General features: G+C 36.8%; 2 protein-coding genes across 2 annotated transcripts in view; one reads left to right on the top strand and one right to left on the bottom strand.

The window, feature by feature from the left end:
* The window catches only part of LOC150082204 (uncharacterized), a 52214-nt gene extending 37429 nt beyond the window's left edge, over positions 1-14785 (bottom strand). Inside the window, exons 1-2 of the mRNA XM_090380450.1 lie at positions 14655-14785; positions 1629-1697 (exon numbers count right to left, since the gene is read on the bottom strand). Of these exons, the coding sequence (XP_090236576.1) occupies positions 1629-1697; positions 14655-14673 (88 nt within the window). The 5' untranslated portion in view covers positions 14674-14785. The remainder of the gene's footprint in view (positions 1-1628; positions 1698-14654) is intronic.
* A 215-nt stretch (positions 14786-15000) lies between these two features.
* LOC150082203 (uncharacterized) overlaps positions 15001-16260 on the top strand; it is a 56485-nt gene continuing 55225 nt past the window's right edge. Inside the window, exon 1 of the mRNA XM_090380449.1 lies at positions 15001-15154. Within this exon, the coding sequence (XP_090236575.1) occupies positions 15037-15154 (118 nt within the window). The 5' untranslated portion in view covers positions 15001-15036. The remainder of the gene's footprint in view (positions 15155-16260) is intronic.

Below are 16260 nucleotides of genomic sequence, written 5' to 3'. Positions count from 1 at the left end.
TAACATACATAAAAAAGTAAACAATGCTTTAGGTCAAAGTAAATTCTCGTGCTTAATAAGGGGGAAGGGTGAATAATTCAATTTTAGCAACCCCCCTTTCAACTTTGAATTATCTAAGCTCTACTGTATATACAGGGTTATTCAAAACGAAGTCCAGGGTTTCAGAATTTTTTTTTGGGAAAGCGCATGTGTCATAATCATTTGTAGCCATCTCGAAAGAACGCATAATATCTCAAGTTTCATTCCCACGCTCGCGATGTTCGGTATGCTGCACGGCTAACCACCAGATGGCATTGGACGCATACCACCATGCAGTCGTTCATTTGCCTGTGACGCCAGTTCTGCTCTGTTGCGACATGGCTTCGGAATGTAATGAGAAAGCTTTTACTGTGTTGGAGTTTCATGTAAGTAAATCTGTTACCGTTGTGCAACACCACTTTCGGACAAAAATTAAGAAAGATCCGCTGACGGACAAGACAATTAAACGATGGTATACACAGTTTAAGGAGACAGGATGTCTGTGAAGGGAAAAAGTCCTGGTCGCTCGCCTGTATCAGATGCTAACGTGGAACGCATTAGGGAAACTTTTCTAACGAGCCCAAGGAAATCCACTACGAGGGCAAGCAAAGAACTTCACATCCCACAAACTACAGTTTGGCGTGTTTGTGGAAGCGATTACTAATGAAACCATATCATCTAACCCTGTTGCAGTCTTTGAAACCAGATGATCTGTGTGCGAGGAGTAACTTCTGCACTGCACTGCAGAGACGCATGGAACAAGATAACACGTTTGCTGACAGAGTGATTTTTTCTGATGAATCAACCTTCCATTTGTCGGGGAAAGTGAATAAGCAGAATGTGCGATTTTGGGGGACATCAAATCTGCATACACATGTGGAACACGAGCGGGACTCGCCAAAAGTAAATGTCTTTTGCGCCATATCTCAAAGGAAAGTTTAAGGTCCATTTTTCTTTTGTGAAAAGATTGTAACTGGGGAGATTTATCTGGATTTATTACGCTTATGGCTTCTACCCCAACTACAGGATGATAGTGTGAACTTCATCCTACAGCAAGATGGTGCCCCATATCACTTCTATCACATAGTCCGGAATTTTTTAAACCGCCATTTACCGCAATGATGGATCAGATGTGGGAGTGCTGCAGATCAGCAGATCAAATCCTGGCCGCCTCGGTCTCCCAACCTAACACTATGTGATTTCTTCCTGTGGGGTTTCGTAAAGGATAACGTGTTTGTGCCTCCCTTACCTGCGACTATACCAAACTGAAAGATCGGATCACCAAAACCATTGACAGCATCACTCCTCACTTACTAAGCCGTGTGTGGGAAAAATTCCTTTTCCGAGTTGATGTCTGCCAGATCACTAAAGGCTCTCATATTGAACATATATGAGGTATGTAAAAAAACTTCATTACTATACTTGCATTCTAGAAATATTTCTTTCTTCCTATGTCTGCTCATGTGTGTACAGGAATTGTTTGAAACCCAGACTTCATTTTGAATAACCCTATATATTGACAAAATGTAATTAACAAAAATTCAAATGTCTGTTTGAAATAATGATGTGAAATTTGTTCTCTGTGATATTAAAGAAGAAAGACTACTTACGGTAACCACACTTTTTGCATGCTGGTCTGATATTATCTGAAGTCTGGTTGGTTAGCCTAGCCATCAAATCTGAATTTTAAAAGAAAAAGATTATTAGTATGATACCAAAAAAATACATATATATGTCTAATACTATTAAAAAGAATAAAAATGTTTAAAGCATTATATAAGCAATTATTAATTTTCTCAATTGGCATATATTTATAAAGTAACACACCAAAGCACAATAGTCTTAGGAGAATGCATCTCCCTATTTATATACCTAGTAATTGATGCCATGTGCACTTTGGTAGTGTTCTGTGACCAAAAACAACTAGCATATTTTTTTACACTGTTCATTAAAACTTCATTAAAGACTTAAAAGGTTCATTAAAATTATAAAATTCAGTCTACAGCCTCTAATACTTAACCTGTGTTAGTCACCCCCACTCTCAAAGGGTAAAAATCAAAACTATCAGCTCGATCCCAAGCAGGATCGTGGAGCTAGTAAAGCATATCATGTGAATATTCAATAAAATTATTGTTTGAATAACTATTTTTGCTCAACATACACACAGTATCAGAACTGAAACAGTAAAAATGCTGAAAAGCACAAGAAGCTAATTAATTTCTTTTAAAACAGATTGAGGACATAATACAAGACAATCAATGGACCAAATACTGAATAGCATGTGTACATGCACCAAACGTCAAATTTCTCACAATAGTTTTTAGTTAGGGTAAATTACATTAATGAACTTTACATTATTTGCTTGATTTCAACTAAATAAATAAATATCCATTTATTAATTTTCAAGAAAAAAAAAAAATTTTTGATTCTCCCACAGATCATAAACAATTAAAAATTGTTTACAATCTGTGAGGGAGAATCAAATTTTTGTGGAATTACACAAGCTTATTTCAGTCATTACAAAGAAAAACAGAGGAAAAACACATTAAGTAATACTATAAACTGGTAACAAAACCAAGGAAAAAAAACAACAAAATAAATAAAAATTTTCAGTAGTTAAACAGAAAATGATACATTCTAACAGTTAAATACATAGGTTAAAGAATGTTCATCATAATTTTAGAACAATAATTACCAGGTAAATAATTAGTAAAATCAAATCCACGATGTGCTTAGGATTACAAATGGTTTCATTTTTACTTTTCTTTTGTTATAATATAGCAGAAAAAGAGCAAGATTATTGATACTATCTGATACTGATATTAAAGAAGGAATAAGGAAAAAACTCCAGTGAGAAAATTATATTTTGCATAGGCATAAGGGAGGGTTTTTGCTCCATGTTTCTAGAGGATGAATTTCAGTTCTACTATAGACAAATCTCAGGTGCTTTCCAACACTCAGAGATAAGATTAACAAATTAATTTGCCAACAATTAATTTGCAAAAGGGAATTATGCGGAGACCAATTAAGATTTTTGTATATTTGAAATCTGAAAATGGAAAAAAAAAAAAACACATTTTACATTGGCCCAAAGCAGAATTCTATATTCTGCAGAAAAAAAAGTTTAATTTGGAAGAGGTGGCAACTGACCAGATTTCCAAGGGATAAATAAATAAAATAAATAAAAGTTTTCAGTAGTATTGAAGAAATCAAATGGGAAAATTAATATATTTCGAAATTATTAATTTGGGTGTTAAAAAAAGAAACTTGGAATCAAAAGTCATACCAAGATCTCAATGCAAAAATATCTGCAGAATAATTTCATTTTGAATAGCAAGAGAAACAGAAAAGGATTGAATTTTTTTTAGAGAAAACCATGATTCGATTTTTGAGGGCTAATCTGAAAATAAAACATTTTTAAATGATTAATAACTAATGATAATCCAGAGTGCATAAGAAAATTACTTAATTTTGCTTCCTTGGCCATGGAGAAGATAAACGATATCTTGACATCATCAACATAAGACATTACTTGAATTTTTTTTGGAGTAATTGAAGGAGTAAAGAGAAAATGAGTAGAGCATTCCCATGTTGAGGTATTCCAGCAAAAATACTTTTTTTGAACACGTCTAGTAATTCTACATCTGTAGAATTACAAGTAAGATTAACATCTACCAAGTATACCTTGAATGGAAAAACTTTCTGACTCTACTTTCACTAGCAGAGTGAAACTATATAAAATATTTTATAGCTATAAAATGTTTTATAGCTCAACTATAAAACATTCAAAGCAAATGAATTGATTTTTTGGACTAAGCAAATGAATTGTTCCTAATTTGGGATCAACAACTGTTGATCCCAAAAACTAAAAATTCCTAAACCATTAATTTCATAAATAGAACACTAATACCAAGTTATTTGTCAATCTCAGAAGTGAATAAATGCATAATAAATTTTCTGTTTATTAAGAATTATGCATTACTTCTAGTACATTTAATTTTTTAAATTTCTTTCAGATTAAATTAACCATGGCATGAAAGCTACCCAATGGAATGCAATCACCAAACTATCCCAACTGGAGACGTGTTTTAGAGAGAAAGTCTTTATTGCAACCTAAGAAGAAGGAAAAAAAAAAAAAAAAAAAAACCTGTTACAGAGAACTTAATGTTGCAACCAACCCACCATGGTACGCACACCAGGGGTTAACAATGCCAAGACATACAAAGTGAAGTAAACTAAAAAAAAAAAAAAAAAAAACTCAATCCAACTGATGTCACTGCATGGAAAGCACCTTCTTTCTATATCTTTTATCACATGCAAATTTGTTATGATCAGCATCAACTTTATAGACCTGGGAGAGCATCTGAAAAGGAAGGAATCTGTCTGTCAGGAAGTCTCGAATTCTGGGTGCCAGTCTAGGAGTAGTCCACAAGGCAGAGATAGATTCATCAGCAGCATGTATCCCATATGGATGGCTCAGAGAAGTCCAGCAACCATTTCCAGTGTGACAACCAACCTCTGGGAATCAATAAGCTCGGAGAGATGAGGAAAACCCATTGCATTTGCTAATGCTGCTGTTAAACGTTACACCTAGGTCAGAAAGTGAAGTAACAACAGGGATTTGGGTGTTTCCAAAAGTGGGAGTAATCACAGAAGGATTGGTGTTCAGAGAGAACATAATTTATTTTGGTGTTCCCTGAATTGATCATCAGGCCAAAGTGCTGTAGAAAGGATGAGATTTCCAAAAAACTATTATTAATGTGGTTAATGGTCGCGATGAGGTTGGGACTGGGTCCAACTGGGGTAAGAATCTTAAGGTCATCTAAATAGATGTGGTATTTTTTTTTTTTTTTATTCCACACCAGTGGGGCAATAATTTCTGTGAACAACGATCCAGAAAGGATACTCCCATGTGGTACTCCAGTAACAGTCCTCCAATAGCCTCTTCCTCCAGTGTCGTCGCAGCACAACAACCTCTTGATAAGGAGAGCAGACAGAAAGCAAAGCATGTCTCCCTTGATGTTATAGTACAATTATAAAAGCCACAAAAGAGAAAGGATATTCACAGCACCAAACGCAGCCTCAATATCTATGCAAGTTATGGCAAGTTCATAATTGCTCTCGAATGCTGCTAGTATGGCATTTGTGGTTGTGAGGAGGTTTGTAGTCATCGATCGCTGCGAGAGAGTGTAATGAATCTGGGGAGGCTTATCTGTGAGTATTTGTTTGGTGAGGACTGGCAGCAGCATTTTCTAATCTCTAAAGCTTCAGAAGTGAAGCTTTAGAGATTAGGGAGGGTGGGTAATGTTTAATTAGCAATGGATTATGGATCTTGGGTATAGGCCTGACAGTATAGCTGTTCCACTCAACTGGAAAGGAGAGTGGTCTTCGGGATGTAATTGTAGATAGACAGCAGTGTTCGAATAATAAAAGGGCTGAGGCACTTAACGATGAATTGGAGAACGTTATCAGCTCCTGCAATAGCAATGAGAGCCAATTGAGTTGATAGTTTTTATAAGTTGAGATGAAGTGAAATTATAGCTGTGAAGGATATACAGTGTGATCAGGCATGTCAAGTTTTGGGGGCAGCACACTTGACAGTTGAAATCTCGTAACATGGTACATCCAGTGGTGGGATTCAGCCAATTTGCACCAGTTCGGCAGAACAGATACCTAATTTTTTGTTGAGTTCGGTGAAATGGTTGTTAAAATGGCACTTGTAATTAGGGTTCTCTCTAAGGTGGGCACCTGGGCAGCCACCCAATGTGGAAATCACAAATTTACATTCCTTACTCTTTTTTAATGTTCATCTATGCAACAGCATAGATGAACATTAAAAAGTATTCCAAATGCCCGCAGTAATATTCATTCCGTCCATAGGTGAAAAAAATTAGACGGAACTGCTTGTAATATTTATTTATTCATTTCATAAAACTCATTATACCTTTGATGAAATACTACATTTTTATTCCTTCTCACGTTTGTCACTTAAGTAAACAAACATATAACGTAAAGAGAAAAAGTGCCGAACAACCAGGGGGTGACACACTGTCATTTGTTTCAGCTTTGTGTTACGCCCTAAATTCACACGAAATATGAGTGTGTGTGTTTCCTGATCAATAAAAACAATAGGAAGCTAGGACACAGTGAACCAATAGAAATATAGATTTCAAGGGTTATCTTATTGCCCATTTCGGAAGCTGTGGAAGAATGTTCTTCCATGCTGGAATCCTTATGCCAGTGTGCACGTGGTAATTAAGACGTTTTCATCATAACTTTCCCGTGACAAACAGGTTTGTCGTACACATTATTCTATCGTATTTAATCTGCATAGCCTATGCCAATGGTCTCAAACTCAAATTGCATGTGGGCTGAATGCACGATCTGAAAGCAGCTGGCGGGCCGGATTTTTTATTTTTTTTTTCAAAATGAGAGTGAATATAAGCATCGTATTTAAAACAAATACATAATTGAAATGTATTAGCGGGCCGTGTAAAATTGCTTCGGGGGCCAGATGCGGCCCACAGGCCGCCAGTTTGAGACCACTGGCCTATGCCATTCATTAATTCAGCAAGAAATTTTCATTTAGTATCGATAAAATGAAGAAAATGTATGTTCTGACTGATGTTTATCAATGGTATAAGCACAGTGCTTTGTTTATAAAAGTTTATGATATGACCATACATGGACAAAACCAGTAAAAATATTCAAATATATAGGCATATATCTGCTCCTGCTCTATAATATATTAAAATAAAACATTTTTAAAATTTTTTCAGTAGCCCTTAAAAGGATGAAAAGGCAACAGAGTTTGACAGATTTTTTTCAATAAGAAACCAAAATTAGAGTTTGTTGTATCAGAATTGGCTTTAGATGGTACAAAACAGTCACAAACACAACCACTCCAACTTGAAGAAAGCAGCACGTCAATTATTGAAATAAAAAACGATAACAACTCCAAAATTAAAAATAATCTTCCTGAATGCTGGACAGTGCAACAATATAACAATTTTAAAGAAAAATATGACGGACTGGTAATTTTTAACACAAAGTTAGGTTGCAAGTATTGTGTAAAATATGACTTTATAAAAGAGAAAAGTGTCTGTGTGTCAAAAGAATGGAAATGTTTTCAGATTGAGGCATCAGGGAAAATAAAAAGGTATAACAAGCTTCTCTAAAAAAAAAAAATGAAAGAACATTTTTCATTAAAAGCTCATAACATTTCTAAAGAGAACTTAAAACAATGTGAGCAGGATTCAATAACAAAAGTAATAGATACAATGAATGAAAAATATTTAAATGCTACTTGTAGAGTATTTAATACAGTTTACAGCCTGGAAAAAAACATGTAAACCGTTTTCAGACATAGAAGATGAGATAGAAGTGCAAATTAAAGATGGATTAGATATGGGAATAGGATTACATTCTCGTAAAACTGCTGTGAAAGCAGTTGATTTCATTGCAAAGGAAATTAAAAAAGAAATATTTAATAAAATTATTGAAAATAATCTGAAAATATGTTTAATTATTGATGAAGCTTCAACAATCTCCTGCAAACCAGTTATCATACTTTTCTTAAAAGTTGAGGATTCAGTTACATTACCAACAATTTTCGTTGAACTAGTTGAATTGGAAAAACAAGATGCAGAGACAATATTTTCTTCAGTTATGGAAAGTTTAAATAATGTTGGGCTTACTAAGAACTACTTAGAAAAAAATTTAATACGATTTTGCTCCGATGGTGCCAGCGTTATGCTTGGGAGAAAATCTGGAGTGAGCACTAGGATTGCAAAAGAGTTTCCAAACATAATAATATGGCACTGTTTAAATTATCGCTTCCAACTTGTTTTAGATGATTCAATAAAGGAAATAAAGCAAGTAAATCATTTTAAAATATTTATTGATAAGATATATACTATTTTTCATCAATCCAATAAGAACCAAATTGAACTTTCCAAAATATCCAAAAAACTGGAAATTGAAATTATAAAGATTGGTAGAGTTTTGGGACCAAGATGGGCTGCCTGTAGATTAAGGTCAACCCTAGCTGTGTGGCGCGCTTATCCAGCACTACATCACTATTTTTATTCAAATAAAAAGTACTTAGGTATGGCTGCCCATCTTGAAAATATATATTTTATAACTGATTTGGCATTGATGATTGATATTTTAAACAAAATTTCTCTTCTTTCAAATGCACTGCAAGCAAGAAATATAGACATAATAAAGGCTGAAAAACTCGTGATAAGATCTATTAAGATAGATCTATTAAAGATAAATCAAAGCATTATCCCAGAATTATGCAATTCCTGAAAGTGTTCAAAGAGCTAAAAATATTGTCAGAACAATTGTTCAGCAGTAAATTCAGCAGAAGCGGAAAGGGGTTTTTCAAAGATGAACATAATATGTTCCGAGAAGAGAAGTCAGGTCACTGTTGTCCTGTATGTTCAGAGAAGAGAAGTCAGGTCAAGTACAGGTCACTGTTGGAAAAAGCCGTGAATTAGGGTTGAATTGGAAAGTGTCTGCAATTCTGCCCAGACACGATAGAGGCGCCTCCATAGCCAGGTGGGAAGGAGCAGCAGTGCATAGCACACGCTTCTTGATTAGACCGAGGTTCGAGCCCGTCAGATACCAAATACAGAGGATGCGAAAAGGTCAGGGAATGACCACCGCATATCCCGGAGCAATATGGCCTTAGTTGCTAATGCTCCTAAAAACCAAATAACAACAACAGACACGATAGAAGGGAGTATATGATGAGAGCCTTGTCGATCAATTCAGCCCTGGAAAGATTGTGCAAGGCTCAAGGGGTAGAATTTTTTTCAGCCTGGTCTGTACTTGTTAACAGGAGAGACTGCTTCTACAGGGATGGGATACACTTAAATAGAAAGGGTGCAAGAATATTTGCTGATGCTATCGAGCAAATAATGCTGATGCTATTGGGTGGGTCGGAAAACTGCTAGCTTGGGGGGATACAAGGACTAATAGATTAACAGTAGCCACTGGCACAGGTGAAAGTGATTCTTGCACTGCTTCTATTGGAATAAGCAGCAGCCTGGAAAACAAGAAGCAGAGTATTTCAGACTGCTGGGAGTCTTTGTGGTACAAGTAAACACATGAGTTGTGTTAGGGTAGCTAAGAATAGGAACAGGTGCATGTACACCAATGCTAGGAGTTTGGTAAATAAATTTGATGAATTTGAGGTATTGCTCAAAACATCAAAGGCAGATATTGTTGGGATATCAGAGACGTGGTGTCACACAGATATAAGGAATGCAGAACTGGAATTTGGGGAGTTCAAGAGTTGTGTTAGGGTAGCTAAGAATAGGAACAGGTGCATGTACACCAATGCTAGGAGTTTGGTAAATAAATTTGATGAATTTGAGGTATTGCTCAAAACATCAAAGGCAGATATTGTTGAGATATCAGAGATGTGGTGTCACACAGATATAAGGAATGCAGAACTGGAATTTGGGGAGTACAATGTGTACAGGAAGGATAGACAAGATAGGAAGGGAGGATGGGTTATACTATTAGTTAAGAAACACAAATCCAAGGAAGTGGAGCCAGTCGACATCGCTGGACAGTGCAGTGCCAAGTCAGTTTGGTGTGACATAAGCATTGGGAGATCAAACTTGAGTAGGAGTGTGTTATAGACCTAATGACTCTGATGAGTATAATAAGAAACTGTACAGAGAAATAGAGTGGGCCAGTAAATCAGAGAGTCTTATAATGGAGAATTTTAATTTCCCAGATATCGACTGGAATTTGTGGGTTGGTCATTTTCACACTAGCAGGGCTTTTGTGAATTTATCGGATGACTGTTTTCTACAGCAGCATGTTTGGAAGGCAACTAGAGGGAGTAATACTCTTGATCTGATTATCAGTAGTGATTCTTCATGCATTAAGAATCTGCAGATAAAGGAACCACTAGGTGATTTAAACTCAGCAATCACAGTGGGCTGAAGTCGAATTTACTCGAAGAGGTAACTACCATCAGGGGTAAAGGGAAGGGTTTTTGCTTTCGTAAAGGTGACTACGGTGGTCTGAGACAGTATTTAAAATCTATACGGTGGGACCAACTGATGATGTTACCAACAGAAAATTCAAAATGGGAAGAAATCAAAGAATTTATATTGGAAGCTACTAGGCTCTACATACCAACTAAGAAATATTGTTCAAGGTTTAGGCCTAAATGGATGTCAGATGAACTAATGAGACATGTGGCAGAGAAGAAAAATGCATGGGATACATATAAATTAATGAGTGACATGGAAGCGTATGATAGATATAAGCTGGTCTGTAACCAAGTCACAAAGGAGATTAGGCAGGCAAAGGCAGATGAGAAATCCTTGGCAAAGGATGCAAAGAAAAAAATAAAGAGTTCTTTACCTATGTAAACTCTAGAAGGAAAGGAATGAATCAGATTGGTCCACTGGATATTGATGGTTCAACTGTTGATGATCCTGCTCAGGTGGCTAACAAACTAAATGCGTATTTTGCATCTACATTCACCCATGAGGAGTTATTCAGGGAAGGGAATGCCAGAGGTGAGTTAAATTCTGGCAGTGAGATGGATGATTTTGTAATAACTGAGAGAAAAGTGGAGGGGAAATTGTTGAAGATAAACATAAAAAAGGCACCCGGGGTGGACAGGATCTATCCAGTTATATTAAAGGAGGCAGCAAAGGAAGTAAGCAAACCCTTAGCCATAATTATGAGAGCTTCTTTGGACTCAGGGGAGGTACCCATGGACTGGAGATGTGCAAATGTGACCCCAATTCACAAAGGAAAATCAAAGGGTGACAAGTAATTATAGACCTGTTAGTTTAACTTCTGTTTCAGGAAAATTAATGGAAGCACTGGTTAAAGAAGCATGCAGGATCATCTAGACAAGACTTCAGTTATAGCACAGACACAGCATGATTTTGTTAAGGGAAAGTCTTGTCAGACCAATTTGATTGGATACTATGATGTGGTCACAAAGGAACTGGATGAAGGGAATAACTTTGATATCATATATTTGGATCTCACAAAGGATTTTGATACTGTTGCACATGGAAGTCTGCTGCACAAATTGGAGCAGTGTGGCATTGGAGGCAAATTGCTGCTATGGATAAAGGGATGGTTGTCCCTTTATGCCCCAGTGCAGACGGGCTGCAAGAGTAGCTCATGGAGTATTGTCAATGATATACAGGAATTTTTCCAGCAGGGATAAGGAGGTGATTATTCCATTGTATAAGGCGATGGTCAGGCCACACCTAGAGTACTGTATACAGGTCTGGAGGCCCCATTTCAAGAAGGATGTAGAGCTGCTGGAACGAATACAGAGAAGGGCAACAAGATTAGTGAATGGAACAAAGGGGTGCTCTTACGAAGAAAGGCTTAAGTTTTGCAAATTACAGTGTCTGGAGACTAGGCACCAGCGAGGTGATCTGATAGAGGTGTATAAAGCCTTGAATGGTTTAAGCATGCTCAATGCTGATGGGATTCTTCCTCTAGCTCAGAAAAATCACCTGAGAGGGCATAAATTCAGATTGAGGAAAGACAGATGTAGGATAGACGTGCGGAAATTTGCCTTTAGCCAGCGGGTGGTTGGTTGGTGGAACAGACTTCCATCCCTTGTGGTGGAGGTTGATAGCCTAAATAAGTTTAAGGCTCAGCTGGACAGGTATTTTGAACGAACAGAGGGGTGAAGTGGAAGTGGGTTTTTTTTTGGCTGATGCTGCATAAGCTTGCTTTCTTGCATCAAATGCCTCTACTAATGCTAATGCTAATGGTTGAGTGGGAGAAGACAGAGTGGTAATTAATGGACACTGCTCATCGTGGACTAATGTTATTAGTAGAGTCCCTTAGGGTTCAGTATTGGGTCCATTGTTGTTTTCTGTATTTATAAATGATATTGATGATGGTATATCAAGCTTAATGTCCAAGTCTGCAGACGATACGAAGGTTGGCAGGGTTGTTAAGGACACTAATGACAGTATGCTGCTGCAGCAGGATCTAGAAACGTTGAGCAGATGGGCTGAGAGATAGCAAATGAAGTTTAACATTGATAAATGTAAAGTACTACATATGGGAAGCAGCAACTCCAAAGTGACGTATCAACTCTGTGGTACTACACTGACAGTGGTAGAGAACGAAAAGGACCTGGGGGTAGTTGTGCAGGCAGCTATGAAGTTTTCTGAGCAGTGCAGATGGTCTGCAAGAGCAGCTCATAGTGTCTTGTCAATGATATATAGGAATTTTTCTAGCAGGGATAAGGAGGTGATTATCCCCTTATATAAGGCAATGGTCAGGCCACACCTTGAGTACTGTATACAGGTCTGGAGGCCTCATTTTAAGGATGTAGTACAGAGAAGGAACGAGTACAGAGAAGGGCAACAAGATTAGTGAATGGAACAAAGGGTTGCTCTTATGAAGAAAGGCTTAAATTTTGCAAATTACAGTGTCTGCAGACTAGGCACCTGCTAGGTGATCTGATTGAGGTGTATAAAGCCTTGAATGGTTTGAGCATACTCAATGCTGATGGAATTTTTCCTCTTGCTCAGAATAATCATTTGAGAGGACAAATTCAAATTGAGGAAAGACAGATATAGGATAGATGTGTGGAAGTTTGCCTTTAGCCAGCGGGTGGTTGGTTGGTGGAACAGACTTCCATCCTTTGTTGTGGAAGTTGACAGCCTAAATAAATTTAAGGCTGAGCTGGACAGGTACTTGGAATGAACAGAGGAGTAAAATGGGAGCGTGTTTTTTTTTTTTTTGGCTGATGCTGCATAAGCTTACTTTATTGCATCATATGCCTCTACTAATCCTAATGAGGAGTCGGCTAACTGTTTCTAATATATAAAACACAATGACTATTAGTCTAATCGGCCTACCTCTAAAGGAATGGGATCCTACTCTTACAGTGAAAAGATGGTTAAGGATAAATCACTCAGCCGATGATGCTCGGATAAAAGCGAAGAAAATTGCAAGTGAGGACGCCAATCAAGAAGCAATATGGAAATATCTTAAATAACAGTTTTATTGTTTTTTGTCAGGTATTATTTAATATTTTTTTCATTCATATTTTAAAACTCTTTCTTATAACATTATCTAGTTTTGTGGACCTTTTTATTGTTCTTATTTAAGTATTAACTGCATGAAATAATAAACTACCATTCGATATATAGTTTGTTTTTTTATACTTAGAACGGTCATTAGGGCAGCAAACCGGTTGTTAAATTATTTGAATCCCACCACTGGGTCCATCCATTGGTCAGAATCAACAAGGATTTGGTTGCTAAGGCACCTATAATGATAGGAAATTTTTCCCATATGAAGCTGAGCATTGAAAAAAGCAACTGCTGATGATTTTTGTGTGTTGAAATGGGCCCATGCTTTTGAGTATGAAATTCAATCACAAATATCGTTTGTTACCTTCCAAATTTTGTGCAGTTGCTATTTCAGTTGAAAAGCTGCATTGAGGTCCTTGTTCCACCACACCCTTCAAATCTAATGATGGGGAGATGAAGCAATATTAAAACGTTTGTTTATGCAACTTAATCCATGCAATTTAATAACTGTCGCCAGTTCACATAAATTGTAAAACAGTAATTAACTTAATTAAGAAACCAGTGGCAGCCTTACCCTATACTAGTCTCCAAACAAAATAACAGTATGAGATCCCAGCAGGCAATAACATTGTATTTACTATATGCAGTAGTCAAATTCCTTGTGACCAAGCCCAGGTTTACCAAGATGCAGTTTCTCCAAGGACCCAAGGTTTCGGGGTGGAGGGGTCCAAACAATGCATTACCATTGATCCATTAATGCAATGCTATTGCTAACCAAGGCCTCATTGTTTCATTCCAGCAAATATAGTGCCTGTTTACAAAAGTGATTACCTATTAAAAAAACCAATTCTAATATATAAAATTATTTGTTGCATTTGTATGATTTTTATTTTCACCAAGAAGCGAGCCTCCGAGTAATTAGTTCAAGAGAAAGCCGCCACTTTATTATTATTAGCCATAAGGCACAAGGAAGCCTGAGTCTTATGGTGCACCAGGCAAAAAAAAAAAAAAAAAATTCCGAATTACCCCATGAGAGAGAGAAAACAAGAGAAGGGAAGTAGAAGGGAATCACCGAGAAAGAGAAGAATGATGATATCCGTCTCAGGACCCTGGGTGTACCAAGCCCATACTCACCAGATGTGAGCCCCCAGGGTTATCTTCACCTTCTTGGCTTTACAACACTAACATACAACACGACGAATAGTTTGTTTATTTGTTATAAGCTGTGTTCAGTACCCAAATCCAGCATAATCAGATTACAAATTTGCAGCTACATCAGTAGCGTAGCTACCCTTTTTCGGGCCCGGAGGCAAAGAACATGTTCGGGGCCCCTTCTTAATTAATGAAAATTGCAAAAAGGGGAGACAACCAAAGACGCCGGACTCCTAAAGGGCCCGGAGGCAATTGTCTTGCCTGCCTACATGGTAGCTACGCCACTGAGCTACATAATATTAAAATTTCGCACACCTGTTGTAGTTTTAACGAATAAAAGCTAAGTTATTTGTTTACTCCGAATTTGCTAATTACACAACTGAATGAAATGGTAATCACAACTGTATAAAAATTATTAGACAGTACCTTTCAAACTGCTTTCCATGTTGACAACTATGTAGAATATCGCTCTCGATAACTATAAAAATATAAAGAGTGTTAACTTTCTCGTTCTTTTTTCCTTTATATGAATAATAAAACGAACATGGTCGAACTAGATGAACCGTTACCACACAAGTTATACAAATACATTCACGCAGAATCTTTCTTCATGTTTCCCACAGAGTAATACTTTGTGATGTTCCCTTTGCATACTAACGCAGCCTAGCGGAGGAAATTATATGACGTAATTGGTTCCGTGTTTATATGCACAGAGTAGTGATGTTTTGTTTGGATGCGTCCTTAGTAAATTGCTTAATTTTTTTTAGAGAAACGTTATTTTAACAAGTTACGATCAAAATTTGTCAGAATGATCCCTAGAATATTAACGGATGAACTCCGTTGTACTGCAGCTTTTTGCAAAGCGATTCGCAGCTTCTCTAAAAATACTGAAATTCGCTTTAGACGTTTTACAAAACTCGAGAAAAGTAAGTATACGCCGCAACATCAAGCGAACTTTCAGCAACCAACACCATCCCTCCTATACGGCTTAGTACTTGCATTTTTATTTTTCAATTTTAAAAAAAATCAAATATTATGATACCATGGATAACAGTACCATGATATTTTTTACGCTTTTTAGTAGGGGATACTCGCAATAATAATAATAAACAATTAGCAGAGAAATATGCCAGTTCCCTCTATCTATAAGTATTTGTGGAAATACAAATACTTATGAACACTTAACTTTAAATGTTTTTGTAATCCTTACAAACCAGTAATCCCTACTGCTTTGTAAGGATTACTGTCACTGTGGCAGCTAAGAAAGTTAATGTGAATGATGATGTGATCACTTTTCTGTTTAAAGCTCCACCAAATTGAGAGTAGTTTACAGATTCATTGTGTTTATGCCATAGCCAAATAGTGAAGTCAAAGGGTACAGAGTGACTGGTTTAGACTACTGAATATGGTAATGTTCGTGTATCTTCCTATCTCTTGAACTCCTCTAACCTTATGTGTCGTCATCCTGGAGAATATACCAAATTTTTTTTTTTTTAAACAAATAAATGTAGTTAATGATGGGCCATGCATTTAATGCCAAGTTTTGTTCATTTTTGACTACCCTGCATGTAGTACTGCATAGTTGGTTAACCTAGGATTATTGCTACCCATATGCAGTACTTTGCATATATGAACAAAAGGAAATCAGTGTGAAAATAATCCTGATATAATGCTATGATTTGGCAACATCCACTTTGGAAATCTCTTTCTGGTGCATTTAGCTTTGTTTCTGATTTTTCAAATCGAGTGTATAATTTTTTTTTGCACTGTTTTGAAAGAGAAATCGGGAATTGCGGGAATTATAGAAGCCAATTCAGAAGAACAGTGCCCATGGAAGTATCTTTAGAAAAGGCATGCAGCAGAAACAATATGTCTATGAGACAGCAAGCAGAGAGACTCTGTTAGAGATGAATCATTAATCAACCTAACTGACCTCTTCTGAATGTAATCTAGAAGACTGCGAGAGGTTTCGGGGGGCACTGCCCCAGATGTGAGAACAATATTCCATGGTAGGGTGGATTTGCAATTTGTA

This window comes from Mastigoproctus giganteus, chromosome 8, assembly GCF_048544385.1.
Source record: "Mastigoproctus giganteus isolate SK-2022 chromosome 8, ASM4854438v1, whole genome shotgun sequence".
Classification (NCBI taxonomy): domain Eukaryota; kingdom Metazoa; phylum Arthropoda; class Arachnida; order Uropygi; family Thelyphonidae; genus Mastigoproctus; species Mastigoproctus giganteus.
Note: the sequence above shows the minus strand (reverse complement) of the source record. Positions and strands in the feature narration are given on the sequence as shown.